Source organism: Salvia miltiorrhiza, chromosome 2 (genome assembly GCF_028751815.1).
Source record: "Salvia miltiorrhiza cultivar Shanhuang (shh) chromosome 2, IMPLAD_Smil_shh, whole genome shotgun sequence".
In the NCBI taxonomy this organism is placed as follows: Eukaryota; Viridiplantae; Streptophyta; class Magnoliopsida; order Lamiales; family Lamiaceae; genus Salvia; species Salvia miltiorrhiza.
Window position 1 is genome coordinate 65445608 of NC_080388.1, and position 24691 is coordinate 65470298.

Genomic DNA, 24691 nt, shown 5'->3' on the forward strand with positions numbered 1-24691 from the left:
AACGCAAAAACCTTTACAAGAAACACTTGAATACTGCTCAAAATTAACCCTCAACCTGATAGTCTGCTGTAGAAGTTTCTCATAACATTAAAATCCTTTTGGTATATGATAGAATAGAGCAGTTTGTAGCACAAATGCTAGTTAACAGAGAAGCTATATGAAAACTTATTGCCTTGTATAGCTGGTTCTGTCAGCCCAAGCTAAATGAGGCATATACAAGTACCTTAAAACAAAACAAAATACTCATCTAAGAACAACTTTCAACTTGGTCTCCACTTGCTCCCGCACTTTCCACTGCATCACAATTTTCACACACAATCACAATTCATAAGTGACAACTGGTATGGAATAAGATTTTAAGCAATTGTATTACAAAATGTTATCATACCTGCAAATCGTTGATCTCCTCATCAGTAAGTGACCGTTCCATTGACCTATAGGCTATCCTGTAGCAATGACTCGTCATTCCTTTCTTGTTGGTGAAGTTGTCTATCAATTTCACCTGCCAAACATGGACGCTCAGTATCGCCTCACCAATATTGCTTCGGAGCATTTTAATTGCACTGGATTTTGCTTCTCAAGAAACCTAAAAGTACTCGACAGGATATAACAGATGGGCTTGTCAAAGGAAACATGGAGTTTACAACACTAACAAACACTAAATAAAGCAAATGTCAGACAGCATTTTCCCTTAGTGCCTTCATACGTAGGATTGTTTGATTAGGATCCATGCTAAGGTAGCAACTTCAACAACATCTCAACCTTTTAATTATAAAATTCTCCCCGAGTGTCGTATTTTCTGACAAAGTTAGCAGGATTTCTGAAACCGGTTGAAGCTGCATTAGGAATCATGATTACACAAGAAGTCGACCCCAATTACTTGTTGACAATCTCAAACATGAGATGTTGTTTTACAGTGTCTTGAATTAAAGTTCCTCTAATCAGGTCTTCGGATCAAAATAAAACTGAACATACCTCCTCAACGAGATCTCCAGCAATACCTCTAACAACTTCACAGAGGTTGTTTTCAGTAAATGAATCACTGATCCAGAAACTCATATCCTTATAACATGGGGGAAACTGCAAAATTCGTTAGCCAATATTAAGAGAGTTGTGTATCAGTTATAACCTTTTTAATCATTGTAATAAGCTATGTGAATGTAAATTGATAAATATTTTTCAGTAATGCCAAAGGCATACCTTTGAAAATGGCTTAAACTTAACACCAAGCTGGCCTTTGGAGAACTACAAAATAAGAAACAGAGCTTTTAAGTATTGAATATATGATGATAACCAAGCGAAAACTATTTAAAAGATTATATACTTGTGAAGTAAACCGCTCATCAGTAGTCCAGAAAAGGCGGATATCTGGAATATCAAATAAAACCATAGCTAAGCGCTCCAGTCCAAGCCCGAAAGCCCAAGCAACATTGTCAGTCCTTCCATTTCTCTGCAATATGTCTTGCTCCATCACTCCACAACCCAACACTTCCAGCCATTTTTCCTAAATACTTTAAACAAAATCAGTAGAAATTCATTATAACGAAACCTGAAGAATTGATTCATATCTATAACTACCAAAAAGCAAACAAGACAGCCCACAGGTCAAAATCTATAGTATATGTTTTACGGACAAGAAGTATAAATAATTTGTCTTATCAGTAACATCCCTCAAAAGGCTAAAAAAGTTTCCTAAACAGATGAAGAAACACAAAATGTATCCAGGGGTTATATTGTTTTTTTACCAATATTTTTAATACAGAGGAAAGAATACCTGAAAGTATATTTCCAGTTCAAACGAGGGATTGGTGAAGGGAAAATATGTGTCAATCCAGCGCATTTCCACACCGCCTGACAAAAATCTTCAAAATCAATAGCTGGGATTCATTAATCAAATGACTCAGCAAACCATCAGTGTTTCTAAATAAGTTTCAACTTTGTTAGCTGGTGCACCAAAAATCTATTCATCAGATATGAAGGAATATCACCAACAACACTTTGCATGTAACTCTGGATCTCTAACAGCTAAAGACAGTTAATGCATATGTCCATTCAGTTTATGTTTCACGTGCACATGACAACCAGATCCTTCACATACATTTCCTCTTCTGTCTGTAATTCCCTCTGCAATGGGGCTTTTTGATAGTTACTTTCGTTCTTTTTCTTTGGGGGGGGGGGGGGAGTGGGAACTATTTTGTGTGCAAGAAATCAACGTGGTTCTAAACACAAAAACAAACTCATGTGAGACCATCTCACAGGTAAAGAGATCCATGGTACTAATATATGGATCCAACACAATATTTAGTGGCATATTTGTAATTTATAGGTGTTTGATTGTGTTAGGATCTGAGTATGGGTACTGCGTACAGATCTTGACCCACCCAAACAGTCTTATACAAGACTCCCCAATTCTAAATATTTTGCATGATCAGACTAATGTGATATCTTTCCTTGAGAAATGAAGATGAGGGATTTATTTCAATCCAACTGTACCAAATAAATGGCGTGCCAAACCCTCGAGACATTTCTTAAGATCCTCAGCTGCAAATAGTGTGCCATCTTTACCAGATCCCTCCCAGTCAGCAGGATTAAAAACCCGTACACCTTCCATCTGAATGTTAAACACAAAAAGCACCTTCACTACTGTACCGGATGCCAGAGTCACAAATTATCCACAAATGCAAACCTGATGGAATACAGGGTAGTGGGTAGCGTCTATTGAATCTCTGCGGTAAACATCTCCTATGACAAGGAAATGAGTGTGCCCTTCCCTCAGTAACTCAGCTTGATGTGCACTTGTATGGCACCTCAAGACAGTTTGAGAATCAACGTAATATGTGTCATTGTAAGCTCCTGCTTACATGATCAGCAGGCACCAACACATCATCAAAGTTCTGCAAGCACACAATAGTACATCCTTTAGATGCATCAAACAGGATTGGTGAAGGGAAAAGTCTAATTGCATCACACAACTTTCTGCGGAAGGCTGAATACAAGAATACGAAAATCCATAGGATTCAAGATGGTGAATTATCTGCCAATCTAAGAGAATCCCGAGTTATTGTCTTGATGTAGAGAATTACTTTTACATTTTCTCAATTGTTTGCTAGAATCAGCACTTGGAGGTAAGGTCAGCTAGCTAAGGTTCATACTAACAAAAAAGATTAGGATCTTGTGTCTACATCCCAAGTGGGTGAATCATTAAATATTTAAGGGAACGCTTTGATTGTCAAATCTGGCAACTTGGATCCAGTTTCCCATCAAATCAGTCCACCTCGTTTGACTACTGATAGGCTGATCATCTTGATGCTGTATGTGAGAACTAATCATATTTTTCCAACAGTTACAAGGTGCATGAAGATTTAGGCCTAATATTTCAATTCAACCTCATAGTATTGCACTTGGAAATATTTATACTTTGACGGCTATTTTTTGTCATAACTGAGCATCAACATATAGGCATAAATTTTTAGTTGATCATATGGGGAAGCACATGGAACTATATCATAGGAAGCACCTCAAAACAAATTCTTTGTCAACCAAAGGAAGCTTGCTAAGAGCATTAAGCTCGATCTTTTTCGTAGTGGATGTGTACAGACACGGCAGTTAAAATAGAGAGAAAAAAAAACTTGAAATCTGTTAATTAAGAAACCAACCTACCGCTTTCACAGAGACTATAGGACATAAATTGTCGAACTTGGCAAATTTGTTGGGGTAGTTGGTGTCAAAATAATCGAAGATTGCATTCTTGAGTATGCCGAGGGGATGATTATTCCTCCTATGCAGCTGCAATCCAAGCTTTGAGAAAATGGAATCAGGAACATTGTTCGTCGGATCATCCTTCACAATTTCTGCACATTTACAAGTCTAATCATCACCCTTGAATAAAAACATTACAATGCTGAGATCTCTAATTCGCGTAGTCGGTAGGATACCGTAGAATTATCTTAATACTCTGCTACCAATAATCAATAACATCCTCCCTAGTCAATCATTGCAAGTATTCAAAATTGAAGCTGAGATTGCGTGTGCGTGTGAAAAAAAAGAAAATGTAAGGTGTGGAGTTTACCATCCCTGCAAATTGGCACGCCGCCGAGTTCGAGAAGCGTGGCGGAAACTGGTTGCCTCGACTTCTTATGCGCGTAAAGTGTATCGGAAGAAAAAGCGGAGGATGAGGTGGAGAAAGGCGAGAGGTGGAGGGAAAAAGCTAAGGTTCTGGTGCGTCGAAAAAGGATAGAATTCTTCAATAAGGTGGCGGAGTGAACCAATGAAAATGAAGACGCCATGGAAGCTGTGTCTGCTCCCAGTTAAGCTTTCTCACACAACAGTGGCTGTGGTGAAGGACTCGATTTGTTTGGATAAGCAAATCATTAGTGGGCCGTTTACTTTAAAATTGGGCCGGCACAATCTTATCCACTGGGGTTTAATATTATTTGGGCCGAGATATATCACGACTTCTACTTCTAGGGATTATTCATGGTAAATTTTTTGCTTAATAATACAAAATATATCTAAATTCAGAATTTTTACACGAATTCTATTATTAAACAATTATTACCTCAAAATAAAATTAAACAATTATAATGCCCCTTTTTATTACAATTACAACGTCCTTAAATTTTTCACTGATAAAATTACATTGTTTCATGTATAAAATGTTATTTAAGGGTATACATTTGACAAACTTTTCTACAAAATATTGGGAATCTTGTAATCAGAAAAAATATAGATAGGTTATAATCATAACTTACAATTTATTTATTTTTGAGGGGGTAAAAGTTACAATTTTGATTATTTTTTCCGACAACTAACATTAAATAATTTAGACATCTTTTTTTAATCGGATTATAAAATAGTGGTAGATAAATCAAGAAACAATATATATTCTTTTTTTTTTTAAGCATGTTGGCGATGATAAATGAATGAATATTGTACTCGTGTACTAGTCCATTCTTAAGTCCACTATTTCTATCTTTGCCTACATCATTCCATCTTTTTCTTTTTTACTTTGAGAAATGGAACAATAAGGTTTGAATTTTGGAACTCACTGTGTTAATATAGGAATTAGGAGGTCATCATTTAATACAGAAGGTCGTCATTATTTGGATATCTCCGACAAAACTCCCATCTTTTCGTAAGTTTATTATTTGTCTCCTCGGTTCATAAAAATGGGACACATTATCTAAATGTATATTTTAATAAAAATATAGTTACTGAAGGAAGGATCCCATCATTATATAAAATGAGTGATTGAGATTGAATTAAATGTAATTTTTTTATAAATAAAGTATATTTATAAGGATAAAAATAAAAATAATGTGTGGATCATGTACTAAAAGAGAAAATGCCCCATTTTTTCATGAACGGATAGAGTATTAATCTTTAGCTTATCTACGTTATTTCATCCCTTTCTAAGTTCCCTATTTCTCATCTTTACATACATTATTCATCTCTTTTAAGAGTTGGAAGGTGTTTGGCTGAGTTTATAAGTTCTTTAAACAACTTGTAAGCTGATTAGCAGCCTATAAGTTCATTCAAAGTGTTTGACAAAAATAAGTTCCTAAACATCTTATAAGCTCCCCCAAAAAAAGTTATTATGTTTTAACTTATTTTTTAATAATCTCATATGCAACAATAATTTTATAAATATTATTCAACAATAATTTGTTATTTTCATCATATACCATTTCAAGTTCATCTATTTTTATTTTTCTCTCTTTAACAAATATTTTCTCTCTCTATAAAAAAAATCTCTTTTTAATTTATAAGTTAAATTATCCTGACACTTTCACAACTTATAAGTTCTTGAGAAATTATATTTTACAAAAATTTAAAATATCTTATAAGTTGTTGGAGCTTATAAACTTTCTAAAATAAGTTTAGCTCAACACCCTCCAAGTCTATCAGTATTTCTCTTCTCTACCTACATTATTCCATCTTATCTTTTTTTTAATAAAGCTAGAAATATACCTTACTCTTAGGAAAAATAGAGAAACTTTGGATAAATGTGCATTTCTCCAGCAACAACGCAGTTAGGCCTAACAGTAGTATATGCATTATTGCTCCTCCTAGGCAAATATATTGGAAGGATTACAAAAGTATCTACGGCATTTTCTACCTTTTAACGAGTGGAAACCAAGTCATATTTCCAATGAAAAAGTAGTATTCTCCATTTAATTATTTTGAGTTGATTTAATTTCTTTTTTCCTATTTGTGGAAACTAATAGCAATGCTTGTAAATGTAATCAGGGATTCAGAAGTGATAGTAAAATTAGGTATTTGGATATCTTTCAAAATCACCTAATTATACTTGTCCCCACTCGATTGGGAATGAAATTGCACGGTCTTAATAGTATTACTCTCTTCATCTCAACTTTTGGTATCAATTGAAAAGTAACACGAATTTTAATAAAGTGGTTAGATGTGTTGTGAGTGAAATAGATGTCTCATATTTCATGTGAATGTTAAAATATTTGAAGTGAAATAAAGGTCTTACCTATTTTTATTAAAAATAAAAATGAATACCAAAATATAAGACGAACTGAAATGAAAATATGAATACTAAAAATTGGAACGAAGGGAATAATAATACATAAAATCTAACATTCAAATAACAACAAAAGTCGTTTACATCATTATATTTATATTCATATTTTTTTATATAATATGTATGTACTTTCGATTACTCGTCTCTCTTCGTCCTATCAAAATAGTCCTCTTTCATTTTTTATATAGATTAAGAAAATGTATTTAATGTTATTTATTGTATGGAATTATTATTTTATCCTTATTTATTATTTCACATTATTTCACAAACGTTAAATAAAGTTATTTTGATAATTTTATTTAAAGCAATTTGAATTAAGAAAGTGGACCGCATCTTATCTATACTAGTAGAAAAAGAGTCTAAGGCATCTTAAGACACAATTTATGAATTGCATATTTTACCCGTATTATATATTTTATTTTAAAATTATTTTACATATTATATATTTATAAGAATATATTAATTCATTAAATATTACACTAAATCTATGTGATATATTTCTATAGCTATTGATAAGGATCATAAATAAATATATTCATCCAATAAATTATCTAATAAAAATAATAAATTAATAATTTTTTTAAAATAATAAATTATCAAATAAAATAACATTAATTACACGTTGTACGCTCTTTCTGCTAGTATATTTAAAAATGGATAAAGAATTAATTTAATGAGATAAAAATCACGAAATTAATACTTGTTTTTACAAGTTGGAGGTAGTATTTGCATTAGAGCTTCTATCATTTATTCACACTCACACTCCATCTAAGTTCAAACATGTATTAATTTTTTCTCAAACAAGTTTCGTAAAAAATATACTAGCGGGAAAATGACATCTTTAAATGTATTTACAGCTTACACGCAACAACCGTGACGAAACAAAAAAGGTAAACATAGTAGTGACCTTTGATTAAAAAAACAAAGGTTATCCTCCCTCACTCCCATTAAATTTACAAATATCCCATTATTTTTGGGTATCGAAATAAAAAATGTGTAGAAAGTAGATAAAATATATTGATAAAAATTATTTAAATATTAAGTACTCCCTCCGTCCCACTAAAAGTGGCCACATTTCCATTTTGGTTTGTCCCACTAAAAGTGGCCACTTTCCTAAAATGGAAATGTTTAGTATTTAATTAAGTTTAATTAATTAATTTAATTTTAAGTTTTAAGTAAATTTAAACCCTAACACACACAAATCACACACAAACACACACACACTGAGCGCCTCCCTCTAACACACCCTCTCCCTCTCCTCTCTTCTTCTCCGGCGGACGGCCGCCGCCCCGCCCGCCCTCTCGTCTGCACTCTCCGGCTAACGGCGCCGCCGCTGCGCCACTGCCCTCTCTCTTCCTCACTCTTCTCCCTTGGTGGATCTGTGCGCTGTAGGGTCGAGACATTCGGAGGGATTCAGGCGAAATCGACGAGAACTTGCTCACGCTCTCACCTCTCTCTCTTCGAAGGTATGCACTCGTCGGCGGCACCCCTGCAACCTCCGGCGGCGGCGACGACCCTTTCCCCTCACCGCGTGATTTTGGGGGCTAGGGCTCCGATTGGCGATTTTGGGGGTTAGGGCTCCGGCGACGTCCCCTGCAATCTCTGATTTGGGTGTCTGATTTTGGGGGCTAGGGCTCCGGTTGGCGATTTTGGGGGTTAGGGCTCCGGCGACGTCCCCTGCAATCTCTGATTTGGGTGTCTGATTTTGGGGGCTAGGCCACTCCGTCCGTCCGGCTATGCCACTGCTCTGCTCCGGCTATGCCACTCCGTCCGTCCCCTCACCCCCCTCTCACTCTCCCTCGTCTCTGCTCTCTCCATTTGCCTCTCTGATGTATTGATTTTGCGGTTTGATGAATCTGGATTGGGTGTTGAATTTCTTGGAGAATTGGTTTTGAGTTTGAAGAATTTCTGGCTATGCGATTTGATGAATCTGGATTGGGTGTTGGATTTGCGGTTTGATAGAGGAGCATGGGGCCACCGTCGTCGGCGCGGCGCCGGCGATCGGCATCACCGTCGTCGGAACAGATGCAGTGAGAATGTGACCAAACTTAATTAGTCATTTGATTTTGGTGGACCACATTAATTAAAACATAAGCAATTCTTTTCTTAATCTCCGTGCCGAAAAGAACGTGGCCGCTTTTAGCGGGACGGAGGGAGTATATATATAGAGAAAATATATTTCCAAAAAATAAATGAAATATTTATAATGGAACATTCTCTTGTGGAAAGTGAGACATTTGTAACAAGAAGAATGATGTATTTGAAGTTGACACGTTAATATTGTTTTGCAAGAAAACACAGTCTCTCGTTGAAAGACATAAAAGATTGGACTCGGTCAATTGCATCTAAAATCCCATTTGTAAATGTGAAAAGGGTTTAATAATACGATCAAAAGCTTTAAACTTTATTAATGGAAAAGAATGAAAACAAATCCGAAATGGATTTCAAGTGCAAGATTTGGAAAATTGGGGATGGGGAACGTAAAGATTGGATCTTTTGGGTCAATGTGGACCAAAATCCCAGCTGCTCACCTTTTCTTTTTTCGGTTGTTGTCCACAACAAGAAGAAATTCACGATTGTATAAAATGTATCAAGATCGGCAGCTTCATATATTGGATTACCTCTTTGGCTCGTCTTCTTAGCCTGTAATGACTCCAATGGCTAATTATTAAGTGGGAATGGGTAAAAGAAAACCAAATTTGGTATATTTGTGACAAATGAATGCAGTAGTATTTGTTGATTCCATCGGCTAGCCTATTTGGTTTTGCTCACCGAGAGACTTTCTCTTTCCTCCACCGTTCTTGCTTACAAATTCGCTGTCTCTCTTCTTCTCCTCTGCCTCCCTCACTCACCAAAGATTCTTCCTTCTCCTCCTGCATATAAATTGATAAATAAATCTACATCTCGAGCTACTACTCTTTTGATATCTTTCTCAATCACCGTCGGTGGTCGGTGAATGGCGCCGAGGACGAGGGACCTGCAGCTGACCGCCGTTGCCGGAAAAAGCTCGGACGACGACGCCGGTGAGGAGGATAGGTTGTTGGGCGCCTACGACGATGAGGGTTCTGACAACTTGCGCAGAATTCAGGTGGGGGTGACTGGGATGACGTGTGCAGCCTGCTCGAATTCTGTGGAATCGGCGCTCAGGAGCCTCGATGGCGTCGTCACGGCCTCCGTCGCCTTGCTGCAGAACAAGGCTGACGTTTCATTTAATTCGTCCCTGCTCAAGGTCTCTTAAACTTTTTCAACTTTCTTGGAATTCAATTAGTCCTTTGTATGTGTACGCATGTGGTGTTATGTAGTATTTGCTATCATTTTACAATCGGTTCTGAGCTGAACTTTGTATGTGCTTCGGTGGAGGATTGATTTCTCCTGATTGTGCTGTTGTTTGTTGGGGTTATTTATTACAATTAAGCTTCCTCAGATATTGGTGTACTGGATCGTGGGTTTTGCTTAATTATTTTTGGTGTAATTAGGAGTGGGTGAGATAATCGAAATGTGGTTGTTTTCATGAGTAGGAATCCTGGGGCGGGGAGGGGGCTTCAACAATTGACCAGATATTCTGTTATTGCCGCTAATGAGAATGGTGTGGCCTTCATCTCAAAATAAAAGAAAAAGAAAAGAATAACGTGGCCTTATAATCTGAGAACTGAATTTGAACTTATAGTTGAGCAGTTAGCTTCTCTTGGTAGGAAAAAAACAAAGTAATTAATGACATTGGTTTACAGTTGAGAATTGTGTATCGTACCTTTTTTGGGATGCCGTTGATTGTTTTATCATCTGAGGTACTTGTTATAACATACTAGCTGTCAAAATATAAGGTGTTAGCACTCTAATTGGCTGATCCAAACTGCTCAAACTAATCTATTTTGAGATTGTAGTATTCAATATCTTCTTGACTCCCTGTCAATCTTGTCTGAAATGCCGAATTAATCTATAAGTTATAAGTACCTTTAGTGCTTTCGATAGTACATTCTTGTTCAAGTTCTTTTCTGATATTAACTAATGATTTTGTGCGTTTGATTTTTATTATGAGGTTCCATTTGAATTTTTTGCAGTTCATTATGGTCCTCTTTCCATTTTTAGTACTTGGTATGTTGGCCTTCCAAGTGCAAGCATCTTTACAGCTCTATTGGACCCTTTTAATCCTGTTTCTTGTCTCAGGATGAAGACATTATAAATGCAATCGAAGATGCTGGGTTTGATGCTGAAATTCTACCAGATCCAAGTGCAACTCGATCTAATCTACGACGGACCTTGATAGGTCAGTTTACCATAGGAGGAATGACATGTGCAGCTTGTGTAAATTCTGTGGAAGGGATTCTAAGGAACGTACCAGGTGTGAAAAAAGCTGTAGTTGCCTTGGCTACTTCTTTAGGTGAGGTTGAATACGACCCAGCTTTTATTAGCAAAGAAGATATAGTCAATGCAATAGAAGATGCTGGTTTTGAAGCTTCATTTGTACAGAGTAATGAGCAGGATAAACTTTTGCTTGGGATTTCTGGAATTGCAAGTGAAACTGATGTACAGTTGTTAAAAGAAATACTTTGCAACTTAAAGGGTGTGAGGCAATTTTCTATTGACCAAACAACACAAGATTTGGAGATTCATTTTGATCCGGAGCTTCTTGGTTCCAGAAAATTAGTTGATGAGATTGAAAGTGCCAGCTCTGGAAAATTAAAATTGTCTGTAAAGAACCCTTATGCTAGAATGGCTTCTAAGGATCTAGAAGAGTCATCAAACGTGTTTCGGCTGTTTACTGCTAGCTTTATTCTCAGCGTGAGCATTCTATAATACTTCTGTTTAAATTCTTTATGCCTGAGCGTACAGAATTAGTGTTATTTGGTGTTATCTTATTACATTATCTGAGGTCTTAATCCAGAATTATGTGGATGATATTTATCCATTACTTATGCAGAATGTCATTGTTGGCTCACTACTTGGAGATTGTTTGGCTGAGCTTATAAGCTCCTTAAAACAACTTATAAGCTCTCGAGAAGTGTTTTGCAAAAGAAGCTCCTAACTAGCTTATAAGCTGCGAAAATAAATATATTGTTGCTCACAACTTAGATAGAGGTTTATGGAACTTAATTGATTGTTAAATTTAAAACCACTTGGTTACACTCAGAAAAACTTAATGACCAGATAAGTTCTTAACTATCTGCACATTTTTTTAATTAAAAACATTTTTTTAACTCCTGTTCAACTTGCTCCAGGTTCCCCTTCTTTTCATGAGAGTCGTCTGTCCACGCATACCTTTATTGTATTCTTTACTACTAAGGCGCTGTGGTCCCTTCCAAATGGGTGATTGGCTGAAGTTGGTTTTGGTAACTGTTGTTCAATTTGTTATTGGCAAGCGTTTCTATGTTGCAGCCGGCAGAGCACTTAGAAATGGTTCAACAAACATGGATGTCCTGATTGCATTGGGAACTTCTGCTTCATACTTTTATTCCGTATATGCATTACTCTATGGTGCAATGACTGGGTTCTGGTCTCCAAGGTACTTTGAAACAAGTGCTATGCTGATAACTTTTGTACTTCTTGGAAAGTACTTGGAAAGCCTTGCCAAGGGGAAGACATCAGATGCTATTAGAAAGCTTGTGGAGCTCTCTCCTGCAACTGCTACATTGCTTATCAAAGACGCGGGTAGGTGTTTATTAGTTTGTTGTACGCAAAGTTTCTGTTGAATTTACTTATTTTCATTCACCAAAAAAAATGGGGAGCATGTCTGATGTTGGAATGCGTCCTATATCTGATGATGTGAATGGGGACTTCTAACATTGCAGGTAGAAACGTTGTTGGAGAAAGGGAAATTGATGCTTTATTGATTGAGCCTGGTGACCTTTTGAAGGTACTTCCAGGGACAAAGGTGCCTGCTGATGGTTCTGTAGTATGGGGTTCAAGTTATGTGAATGAGAGTATGGTCACTGGTGAATCTGCTCCGGTTCTGAAAGAGATCAATTCACCAGTTATCGGGGGTACTATCAACTTGCATGGATCGCTTCACATAGAGGCCAACAAAGTGGGATCTAATACAGTTTTAAGCCAAATTATATCTCTGGTTGAGGCGGCACAGATGTCTAAAGCTCCCATTCAGAAGTTCGCTGATTTTGTGAGTTATCTTTGTTGATTTATCATATTGTTGTTTGTATGCACTTTTCAGTTTATGAGCTAGCTGGTCTTGGACAGACAAATGAGCATGTTGAGATATAATCCTTCACTTCCTTCAGAAAGAATGAGAAAAAATCCACATGCTGTTACTAGTCTATTTAGTATTTATAGTTTACATGTAAATGTAAAGGGCCAATATGAAAGCAGTATAGAGAACTGGTAGTTGGATGATTACATTGGTACCTCCTGTACTTATCAAAATTTTAACTGATAACTTTTACCACTTGTCCTGACTTATAAATCATTTCCTCACATTGGGCATTGGTGTCTGATACAGATTGCAAGCATCTTTGTGCCGTCAGTAATAACTTTGGCACTATTAACATTACTAGGATGGTAAGATTAAATTTTCATAAATTTATGGGCAAACTTGTTCTCATATATTTTCTTGAGTAGTTAACAATTAGTGGTGTTGAAGTAAAATTTTATTTTTATTGGACATCCATGTGCAGGTATGTTGCTGGGGTTGTTGGAGCCTACCCTAAGGAGTGGCTGCCAGAGAATGGCAATTATTTTGTATTTTCCCTTATGTTTGCAATATCAGTTGTTGTAATTGCTTGCCCATGTGCACTTGGGTTGGCCACCCCAACTGCGATCATGGTTGCAACGGGAGTAGGAGCTAAAAATGGTGTGCTGATAAAAGGAGGAGATGCACTGGAGAGGGCGCAAAAGATCAAGTATGTCATATTTGATAAGACTGGAACATTAACCCAAGGGAAAGCCACAGTGACAACTGCAAAAGTTTTTTCAGGAATGGATCGTGGCGATTTCCTTACGTTAGTAGCTTCAGCTGAGGTAAAATACCCAGAGTTTCTATTTTACCTTCTTTAGTCAAGTAGCTTCTAGTGGAATTGGCTTTACATAAGAGAATTTGAGTTGAGCACTGACAACTCGAGATAAATAAATGTCCTTTCTGAAGCATCTTAATTTTCTTTTGTTTTGGCACAGTCTAGCAGCGAACACCCATTGGCCAAGGCTATACTTGAATATGCACGCCATTTCCATTTCTTCGATGACCTTCCGGATACAAAGAATGGTAACAACAAGTCTTTTGAATGGCTTCTTGATGTAACTGATTTCTCTGCTTTGCCTGGACATGGTGTGCAGTGCTTTATTGATGGAAAAAAGATTTTGGTGAGTTTCTTTATTCAGACTATGCACATCTTAGTTTGAGATAGAAGAATCTTGTCTAAGGTTGTATTCGTTGAAAAGGTTGGCAACCGGAAGCTGATGGCTGAGAATGGCATCACTGTTGCAGAGCACGTGGAGAAGTTTGTCGTGGACTTGGAAGAAAGTGCCAAGACGGGGATACTGGTGGCCTATGATAATGATCTAATTGGTGTTGTGGGGATAGCAGATCCACTAAAGAGGGAAGCTGCTGTGGTCATCGAGGGCCTCAAGAAAATGGATGTGGTTCCTGTCATGGTCACCGGTGATAACTGGAGAACTGCTCAAGCTGTGGCCAAAGAGGTTTTGTTATCCTTGTTGTTGGCATTTTCTGTACACGAAAACTCATTGACACAGTTATCTGTTTGTATGGTTTCAGGTGGGCATTACAGACGTGAGGGCAGAAGTGATGCCGGCTGGAAAAGCTGATGTTGTGCGGTCACTACAAAAAGGGGGGAGTTTGGTAGCAATGGTGGGTGATGGGATCAACGACTCTCCTGCTCTGGCGGCGGCAGATGTAGGCATGGCGATAGGAGCAGGGACGGACATTGCAATAGAGGCAGCTGATTATGTGCTGATGAGGAGCAGCTTGGAAGATGTGATAACAGCTATAGATCTTTCGAGGAAGACCTTGCAGCGAATCCGACTGAATTATGTGTTTGCGATGGCGTACAACATAGTTGCCATCCCAGTAGCAGCCGGGCTTCTGTATCCCTCTCTAAAAATCAAGTTGCCGCCGTGGGTAGCCGGAGCCTGCATGGCTTTATCATCTGTAAGTGTTGTGTGCTCATCTCTGCTGCTCAGGAGATACAGAAGACCCAGGCTTACAACCTTATTGGAGATCACTGTAGAGGACTAGTACTAGCTGTTTTTCAAAATATTGTCTTTGAGTGAGAGAGAGAGAGAGGCAGAGTTGCCAGTTTTATCGGGTGATTTTGATCTCCCTATTCTTGTGTATTATTATTAAACAGGTAAATGTAAATGAGATGCATTGTCTTGTTCTTGTAGGATATAATACGAGATCTTCAAAGGGTGTTTTAACTCCACATTTTAAAGATTATATATAGTTATGATTATGAAACCAAGTACTAATAGTTTGTGGAAATTATGTCTACTAATCTCGATGTTTGATCATGTTAATACCAAATTGCAGCAAAGCTGTCGATTAACCAAACCAAATTACGAAAAAGAGATACAGAGATGTTAAATAGGTCATGCTATAAAACATGGAAAATTCACAAGCTTATACTCAATTTAATTGGCCTACCCAAGTCCTAGCCTCTTTTTTTCGCTAAAAGAATTGAATTATAAATACTTTATTGCGTTTTGAACATTAAAAGCTCAAAATTAATTTAAATAGGAATAAAATTTACATTTTGTGTGGAAAAAAAATAAAACAAATTACATTTTGTGTGAATGTTATTTTTTATTTTAATTTTGTACTCCCTCCCTACGTCCAACGAATTTTGAATCACTTTTCATTTTCGGCCGTCCCACGAATCTTGAGTCATTTCTTATACTAGTACTCCCTCCGTCCACTAATTCAAGACCTAGGAGGCAAAACACGGGTTTTAAGAAAAAATATAATCCCTCCGTCCATGAAAAAGAGTCTCATTTGGGGTTCGGCTCGGGTTTTAAGAAAGTTGTTAAAGTATGTGTAAGTGAGATAAAGGTATAATTTGTAAGGGTATTATTAGTACAAAAAGGTAGAATAAAAGTACATTTTTAGTTAAAAAGTGGAATAAAAGTATAATTTATAGTTAAATGTAAGAGAAAATGTATGATGTGATGGTTCAAAAAGTTAAATGGGACTCTTTTTCATGGACAAAAAAAATGGGGTAAGTAGGACTCTTTTTCATGGACGGAGGGAGTACTTTTATTAGTTGAGTGGAGAAAGGGACCCACAAAGTATATTATTTATTAGTTGAGTGGAGAAAAAATGTATTGTTTATTGGGACCCACCAATTAAAGTATGAATAAAAACTTATTAAAAATAGATAGGTCTTGAGTTGGTGGACGGACCAAAAAGGAAAGTAGGCCTTGAATTAGTGGACGGAGGGAGAATAATGAAATGTTTAAAGTTTAACTCGATTCATTGCGGTAGTAAAGGTGCAAGTTGATTGTTGAGAAGCCGATCGTTTGCAGGAAATGGCTAACAGCGTTTCTTTTCTTGCTTATTCTTCTTCTACTCCTTTCACCAATAAATCCCCAAACTCAAAGATTAATTGTGAGATTTACCCTCTCGCCAGCAAAATTATCGTCAAAAGTAAGTCATTTCACTTCGCTATCCGTTTGATTTCATCATTCTCCACCTAATTTATCTCAATTCTTCTCTTCTCTTGCTCATAACATATTAAATATAGCCTTTTTTCTTCAGCTTCTATGTTTTACTTCAGTTCTACGCTATTTTTATTTGTGTATTTTGTCTTTCGTAGGAAACAATTTTGAAAGGATGTTTCTTGATAAACACAGAATTAGACGCTTTAAGTCTTTCTTCCATTTATTGTTACTAAGGATTTTATTTTAATTTTTTCAAATTGAGTTGATTACTAAATTAGAAGGCATTTTGGCTTGTCCAGCTTCATGTTGTAGTTGCAGGGAAGTGCCAAAAATGACAAGATTTGTTAACTTTTGCTTAATAATTAAACCTCGACATATCTAAATTCAGCTCACATTTTTCTCACCAAAAGGAAAAAATGAATAAATAATTTGAATCTACTTTGCCCTTTTTATCTGTCTTCTCATCGCTGTTTGCTAATACCAATGCCATTGAACAATGGGTTTCCGTTCTGATTGGAAGGGAGTGACAGTAATGACGGAAAGATATTTCATAATGGCTGAGATATATACTTGAGCAAGCTATTGAATTGGAGAAGTATGGACTTGAGCTGCAAAATGATTTTTGTTTTTTTGCTTAGGCTAGCATAGCTATTTTGCAGTTAATATAAACCTTGGTTCATGCTCGTGATTAGGATTATTGTAGTTTCTCATTTATCTCATGGATCTTAAATCGGAATAATCAACTCTCACCATATTTACAGATATGACATGTTGTGTGCATCAAACTGTAAGCTCTGTGCTTAAGTTCACTTAGAATTATAGGGAGACAATGGTTGCTAGTATTGAAGTTGCCACTTTGGCAACTTCGTGTGATTTCATGGCTGCTTGCCAGTCTTGTAAAATAAGCCATTGGAATCAAAATTCAGAGGGTTTAATATAACATTTCTATTAATCTAGCTTCTCTATCTTGGCTAGCTGGCATTAGAATGAGTTCATTTGGAGACTGTCTTATTTCTTATAAAATGTAGACAATACTTTCTCATTGATTTAATGGATGAGGCTTAGAATTAATTTCTTTGACACAAACTCTGTACAAGTGCAAAAGTTTTGAATCCATTATTGGGATTATAATGTTATGCCTAGACATTCCTTATCACATTGGAGAGCTTTCTCTTGGTATAGCTTTTATAAGGAAATTGTGGTGTTCATTGTACCAGCAATTTGAGGCTTCTTTTTTTCTTTTTACTGATCGACTTTTTACCAGAATACCAATAGTATACACAAGTTCTCGGCATACCCGAGTGAGTGATGCTATAGATCCTTTGAAATTCATTGAGTAGACAGGACAAGCAACAAGTAGTTGAAATTCATTGAGATGACTCGCTTGCATCGGTGGACTCGCCTTCGGTCGTAGATATGGGGTACTTTACGAACAAATCATCCCATTTGTTTTCTTGCTCTCTTGCTTCGGCTAATGTATGATCTTCGTTCGTCGAGCATGTATCCTATTTCACTAAAAGCTTGCTCGACGACTACAGTTGATGCCGGGACGGAAAAGATCTCTTTCGCCATAATTGCAAGGATGGGGTATTGTCCTTGCTTAATTGATCACCAATTTAACACGTCCACGTCATTTGGTCATGAATTAAGTAATTCCCCACCCTTTGGCTCCCTAAGGTATTCTTCTAGTTCGGAAAAAATGTGATTGACTACTACTATGACCTTTGTTTGCGAATTTTTTTTGAAGCATATGACCCGCTTGAGTACTAGTGTCAAATCCATAAGAGGAAGACTCACTACTCCTAACAGTTTGTTTACGACTAACATTTGCACCATATTTTGAAGTATATTCTTGAAAAAGATATTGTAACTCACAATAAAGACTAGTTTTGACTTCCAAAAAAATTGGCAAGTCTAAAGCTTCATAAGTAAGACCCTCGTAATATTTTATATCTATAAAAAATTGATAATAAATTTCTAAAAGATTGCACACACCTTCGTATTTGAAAGACGGATCTAAGCATTTTACAATTAAAAAAACATTAGGAATATATTTAAAATATTTTAACCATTTAATAACCATGAGTGCAACGGATTTTTGTAAATTTTCTTTAGTACTATAATGTGCTAATTGAGCCAAAATCATAGTACAATCAACAAGAACATATGAGCAAGTAATAAAGAGGATGGGGATATGATAATAGAAGAAGAATGAGTAGTAGAGAGATGAGAGTGGTGTGGGAAAGAGTAGTATAGAGAAGAATGCTTATAGAATAATGGTTGTAGTAGAACTAGAAAGTCTAGAATGCAGAGAAAGAGTAGTAGAGAGATGAGAGATTGGTGTGGGTGTGGGAAATGGCGAGGAATTGGGGGGTATTTATAGAAAGAAATGAGGGGGGAGTGATTACACCTTCGTATTTGAAATTCAAATTTAAATTTTGAATTATGGAATCAAGAGGCATGGGGTTGGGAAGCTTTTTCTGCAACATTGAATGAATGAGTCCAAGCACGCAAATCAAGGCGGTTCGGACGGTTCCAGGCGGTTCCAGACAGTTCCTGGTTCACGGTTCCATATGGTTCTAGGGGCGGTTCCCGGTTCCGAACCGGGAACCGCCGGTTTCAGTTTTTTGGAACCGGAACCGAACCGACTGAACACGGTTTCGGTTTCGGTTCTGGTTCTGAACCGTCTAACACGGTTCCGGTTCCAGAACCATCCCGGACGGTCCGGTTTCACGGTTCGGTTCCCGGTTCCGGTTTTTTTGGCCACCTCTAGTTAGGACTTTTTGTGCTTCTTATTCTTCTTCTATCCCCTTCCTATATGGTTTTCATTATTTTCCTTTTACTTGAGCAAAGTGAACTGTTCATATATTTCAAAAGACTATTGTGGTTATTAATTGTACTTGAATGCAGATCTACCCTTTTCGGCAAGTGAAAGTCGTCTGCTGAAGGAATTTTCAAAGTTTGGGCAGATAGCGGAAGGTAGATTTGTTAGAATTTGTTCTTCTACTTAGTTGTATATATTTTGTTTATGGTGTTTTATCTACGTCAACTGGCAGTAAAAATTATCAAGGATGAAGCTAGACAGAAGTCTAAAGGATTCGCATTCATCCAATACACTTCACAAGAAGCAGCATTACTAGCTCTAGAAAGCATGGATTATCAGGTTCCATGCCATACAGTTGATTTGGTTCATTGACAAAAAATAACTTATGAAGAGTCTATTTATTTATTCTTCCTTTTCTGGTCAGTTGTTTGACGAGAGACAACTATTCGTTGAACTTGCAAAACCCCGGAAAAGTGATTTTGGTGGATATCCAAGAACCTCAGGTCCCCCTCAAGAACAAAGCTTGGCAACTCTAGATGATGTTGATGAGTGACAGAGCTTGCTGTTTATCTACATTTCACAAGGATTTTGACCTCATTCTGCTTCAGAAATGTATGATTTGTTTGCGTTTAGTATAGGATTTGACTATATTCGCTGGGGTCGACAAAAATCAGTGTATATTAATTAGTATTATTGATCAATCATTTTTGGCCTCTTGCATTTTCCACTGTTGATATTTCATTGATTGATGATGATACAATACTTGGAGATGTCCTGATTTTGAAATTACTAACTTGTTCTGCAAGGGCAAAAGATGTTTAAAAGCTCTATAGTTATAGCATATAATCAAGTCAAGTTTGGTGTAGGTTCCAAAATATTGTACTTACCTTGTTGTAATGATGACATCACCCACAAATACAAGGCCAATCTCTGAGATATCATATGCATGTTGTTGGATTTGTAGTTTCTTTCTAAGTATTTTTGTTGTGAAAAAAGCAGTAAAAAACACTGCTTTGTTCAGTTTGTGTTTGGATGCGTTGTATATAAAAAGGTGGGTTTGATGTTGTAACTTGAGAGAACAAATCTATTCAAATATCAGACATGGTACAATGTTCTGAAAAAAATCAAACATCAAACAGAAATCAGGAAGATGGTTTCTGAGAAGTACCAGGAGAAAACATTCAGATTTCCAATTTTTACCAGGAAGGTAGTGCAATTAAGGAAGCCAAAGATCTGTACTTTACAAATGAAGCTGAAAACCATGTGGAACAATATTACAGAAGTATCAAAAATAAGTTGAGTTGGCAGGATCAGAAGAATAAGTCACCCCAACATTTGTTAATGACTGCTTCTGTTCTCTTTGGTTTACAGATCCCTCGAACTACCTTATCCCAAGTGGAGGCCATTGGCTGAAGAAAATTTTGAAGCATCACTTGTATAATGTTAGAAGCTCCAATTATTCTGTCACGTTTTTGTAGCCTTAGAGCTAGCTCATCTAGGAACTCTCTACCATCTAGTGGTGGATCAAGCTTTTCCCTCAAAGCTGTCAAGAAAGATTTGCATGTAACTGAATCAGGATCACAACCTTCATTTAACATGCAATTCAATATATCCATTGCATGGGAAATGCTGCCCTGTCTGCACAAGGCATTGATGATTATATTGTAGGTGATTACATCAGGTTTGGAGTTAGATGCTTTGTATAGCATCTCATTAAATAAGCTCAAACCCTGTTCTACTAAGCCAACATTGCAGAGACCATGAATCATTGAACTATAAGCGACAACATCAGGTGTGAGTCCTTTAGCCAGCACCTGCTTCCATACCACCAGAGCATTTTCCAACTTCCCATTCTTGCAGAAACCATGAATAAGCACGCTGTAACAAACCTCATTATCCACGTAACCCTTCTCAACCACCTCTTTCCATAGAAGAACTGCCTTATCACAGTCGCCGACCTGAAAGAAGCCCTTCATCAGGGAGCTGTATGTGTGTGCATTTGGCAAGCAGCCTGCATCAATCATTTGGGAGAAAAACTCTTCAGCTTCATGGGGCTTTCCATCTTGACACAGACCATCTATAACAGCACTATACACAACTGTATTTGGTTCGCATCCCTTCTCTATCATCTTTCTCCACAATTTTAGTGCCTCATCTGATTTCCCCTCTCTAAACAACCCACCAATAATTGCTGAATAAGCATACCCATTTGGTGCGTACCCCCTTTCCTCCATTCCCAGTAACATGTGCAAAGCATCAGCAGCTGGTCCCTTCTTAACAAGTCCATTTATTATGGTCCCATAAGTGATATCATTTGGCCTGAGTTTATTTGACAACATTCTGCTCAAAAGATTGACTGCCTTGTCTAGCTTTCCTTTGAGGCACAGACCGTGTATGAGCGTGTTGTAAGTAACTTCATTCGGAACACAGCCTTTGAGGAACATGTTGTCAATTAGCTTAGCCGCCCGGGCCAAGTCACCCTTCTTGCAAAGTCCATTGATTAACACGTTGAATGTAGGTGGAGTTGGGTCACACCCTTCTATTTGCATCTCATCCAACAAAGCCACAGCATCATCAATCCTATCCTCCTTACACAATCCATCCATGAGAGTGCAGTAAGTATACGTATCAGGCTTGCAATTGGAAGCAGGCATTTCCCTAAACACGTCAACTGCCCTACCAACCAATCCCAACCGACAAAGCGACTTGATGACTAAATTAAACGTTAAACCATTGGGAGAAATATGTTTTTTATTGCTAAGAACATAGTCATAGAATTGCAAAGCATCACGATACAAGCCCTGCTGAATAATGACATTGAGAAGAGAGTTAAAGGACTTAACAGTTGGCACGCAGCTGTACTCATCCGCCATTTTATCGAACACTTCAACGGCTTTACGATGGAGACGTGCTTTGCCGTAAGCCTTGAAGACTAGGATGAAAATCTTCTCGGAAAAGGCTCTGTTTTCGCGCTTCATCCGTTGAAAGATAATCTCCAAGGCCTTGAAATCACCGGAGTGAGCATGGTGTTGAATAAGGGAGTAGAAGGTGGAGTCACCCCGCGTGTAGGATCCCGACTTGTGCGTGTTGCTGAATATTGAGTCGGAAATTGGGTCATTCAAGGACTTGGCAGCAGAGCATAAACGATGAGTTTGGAATCGGCGTTTTGTTAAGAGCTTCCAAGTAAACAACTTTCCGACGGGCATTCCGACTATTGCCGCCGGATTCTGATCACCCACATTTATCAATTAGGTTTGGTTTCTAATTTCAACTGCAAATTTCAAAAGTTTTTCAAATAGTAAGATATAATGGGTCAAAAGTGCGAATACGGAAAAGATTGTGGCTATTTTGAATTTTTGATAATAGAAATTAGAATGTGAAACTCACAACTCAAATTAAACTAGTGTGCCGCAAATCGCATTCACTAAAAATAATTACTATAAATTTTAATTGAATATAATGAACTCTAATTATAAATAAAATCAAATTAATACAGAAGAAATTGAGAACGATGAAAAAATAGGAGAAAAAAAAACACAAAACACAATTGATAGTGGCATAACCAAAAAGTGGATAAAGGATTGCAAGTGACGAGATGAAAAATAATACAGTACATAATTGAAAGTTTTTAATCTCCATATTATATATATTAGGGAAGGAGTGGATTAACTCAAATTACATTACATTAAATGCAATGAATGATCGTGAAGGGAAGCGCAAAACATACAAGTGAAAATTGATCAAAGTTATGGCATATATAGATGGCAATGGGTAATAGTAAGTTGAATGAAAAATGTAGTTAGGCATTGACGCAGCTGCATTTGTGGCGAATCTCAGCATCTTGGTCGGCAGAATAATCGATGATGTTTCCAAGCTTAATCATGGAGGCCGCGAACTGATGGTGGAATACCTCTGGTTGTGAAGCCAAGGCAGACACGATGGAAGCTGTTCGGGAGTCAGAATAGAGCATTTGGTCGGTGGACAGCAACCCCATTTTCTTCTCCAAATTCTTGTAGTACTGAACGTCCAGCTTCTTAGGGGTGACGGCGTCGAGCTCCACGCTCTCCGACGCCCATCGGCATTTTCGCCTCAAGAAATTGAGGTACCTGGGGTCGATGGAGGGGTCGGCCTTGTAGTTGAAGAGCCTGTGCTGGACTGCCGCGCAGCCGCTCCTGCCGATGCTGTGCGCCCCCGAGAGCACCACCAGGTCCAGCACGTTCAGCCCCTTGGACTGGAACAGCTCCACCAACTCGGTTATCCTCTCGCGCCCCTTGGGGAGGGACTCCGCTTCCTCCGCCAGGGACACCCGCCCGTCCTTTCTCCCGTACGGGACCGACCAGAAGGGGCCCCCCACGGCCCCCGTGGCGTCCCTGGCGGCCGAGGCCAGGATGTCCGCGCACGACACCGTCTTGGGGCACTTCTTCTCCACCTCGGACTTGATGTCGTCGATCACTTGGAATCCCCTCAGAGACATGCTGGCCTTGGCCGTTCTTTCGCTTCCCTCGTGCTCTAGGAGAATCGAAGCATCGCATCCCTGCATACAGACATATATATTAGTATATATCAATATCGGATGAATGTGGATTGGAGAAGAGTGATGATGCTTACTCTAACGGCGCAGTCACGGTAGTGGAGGTTGATGAGAGCAGGGGCGAGAGTGGAGTCGTTTTTGAGCCAGAGTTTGAGTTTTTTGTGGACGATCTGTTCCAGCTGAGGGCAGCTCTCACGGTAGTACGACAAACTTAGATCCTCGTCGTACTCGTAGCCGCTGCCCTCAACTGCAACTACCGCCACCACCAGCAGCAATGCGTAGCAGCAGCTTCTGCTGATGGACTCCATTAATTTTCTCTTCTTTTTTGTTTGTTCTTATGGGATACGATCTTACACAAGATTTTAATATTTTGAGTTGGATTTTAGTGTTGCTAATATATATAGATCCATGTGGTGGCGAAAGAGTATATGAACGTGAGCGCACAAAACCAATAATATTGAGTAGGTGACGTGAACCTTGCTACATTCTTTTTGTTTCTGCTGAATTAACAATTAGCGACGTGCATACATATACTACAACCTACCATCCGCCTTTTGTCACCTCTACTATTTTGGCAACGGATTTAATCAAATATTTTGTGACTTTTATTTTTTAGTTCGAGTTTTTTCCATTACATTTTCATCCGTCTTATATTAAATCCGTCAATATTCATTGTATATAAATCTTTATAATTATAATGATTTTAACACTGGTGAATTCGCTATGGAACATGAGATATGTAACATAAAAAGTATAATTGGGTAAATAAAACATCTAAGAGCAACGAAGGAAGAGAATTTTATCAAAGACAAATAAGAAAAATAAACTATGAAATTCGCTATATATATATATATTTAAATTAGAATTACAAGAGGTATTCAAATATGCAGACGAGACTCAAAGGTGAAAAAATGGAAAAACTACATGGCATGCAAGTGAAATTAAACCCAAACATCTCACAAAAAGAATATCTTTGGGTGTGCATCATCTTTGCCACTTGAGCTGAGCATCATTGGCAAAAAAAAAACATTACTACTAAGTTGGGATATAAATATAATGGAAAAGAAAGAAGGAAGAAGAAAGAAAAGAAGAGTATTGCAAAAATTAAGCATCAAAGTGGGCCGGAACAATGAAAGATACTTGGTCCAATAATATAGGCTGACTTGAGGGC

The 24691-nt window shown here is 37.7% G+C and overlaps 5 protein-coding genes across 5 annotated transcripts; 2 read left to right on the forward strand and 3 right to left on the reverse strand.

Moving 5' to 3' along the window:
• Positions 1-12: 12 nt before the first annotated feature.
• Positions 13-4355, reverse strand: LOC131013047 (phenylalanine--tRNA ligase, chloroplastic/mitochondrial). Its single transcript, XM_057941044.1, is given in 11 exon segments — positions 13-294; positions 389-502; positions 976-1080; positions 1201-1245; positions 1325-1504; positions 1775-1851; positions 2494-2611; positions 2687-2845; positions 2847-2894; positions 3661-3851; positions 4070-4355. Coding segments are annotated over 11 exon segments (1305 nt in total). The 5' UTR covers positions 4287-4355; the 3' UTR covers positions 13-243.
• A 4523-nt stretch (positions 4356-8878) lies between these two features.
• On the forward strand, positions 8879-14970 carry LOC131013050 (copper-transporting ATPase RAN1-like). The gene is made up of 9 exons (XM_057941051.1): positions 8879-9776; positions 10712-11326; positions 11764-12193; positions 12334-12659; positions 12996-13054; positions 13171-13513; positions 13667-13852; positions 13931-14188; positions 14265-14970. Exons 1-9 carry the CDS (start codon positions 9504-9506, stop codon positions 14742-14744), a joined length of 2970 nt encoding a protein of 989 aa, XP_057797034.1. The 5' UTR covers positions 8879-9503; the 3' UTR covers positions 14745-14970.
• A 1001-nt stretch (positions 14971-15971) lies between these two features.
• LOC131013057 (small RNA-binding protein 11, chloroplastic) lies at positions 15972-19778 on the forward strand. The gene is made up of 4 exons (XM_057941060.1): positions 15972-16151; positions 19076-19144; positions 19222-19328; positions 19414-19778. Exons 1-4 carry the CDS (start codon positions 16034-16036, stop codon positions 19540-19542), a joined length of 423 nt encoding a protein of 140 aa, XP_057797043.1. The 5' UTR covers positions 15972-16033; the 3' UTR covers positions 19543-19778.
• Positions 19779-20159: 381 nt separating this feature from the next.
• LOC131013052 (pentatricopeptide repeat-containing protein At4g20090) lies at positions 20160-22519 on the reverse strand. Its single transcript, XM_057941053.1, has one exon. It carries the CDS (start codon positions 22193-22195, stop codon positions 20300-20302), a length of 1896 nt encoding a protein of 631 aa, XP_057797036.1. The 5' UTR covers positions 22196-22519; the 3' UTR covers positions 20160-20299.
• An 85-nt stretch (positions 22520-22604) lies between these two features.
• LOC131013053 (peroxidase 7) lies at positions 22605-24014 on the reverse strand. Its single transcript, XM_057941055.1, has 2 exons — positions 23598-24014; positions 22605-23523 (listed from the first exon to the last, which is right to left on the reverse strand). The coding sequence occupies exons 1-2, from the start codon at positions 23826-23828 to the stop codon at positions 22789-22791; spliced, it is 966 nt and encodes a 321-aa protein (XP_057797038.1). The 5' UTR covers positions 23829-24014; the 3' UTR covers positions 22605-22788.
• Positions 24015-24691: the final 677 nt, after the last annotated feature.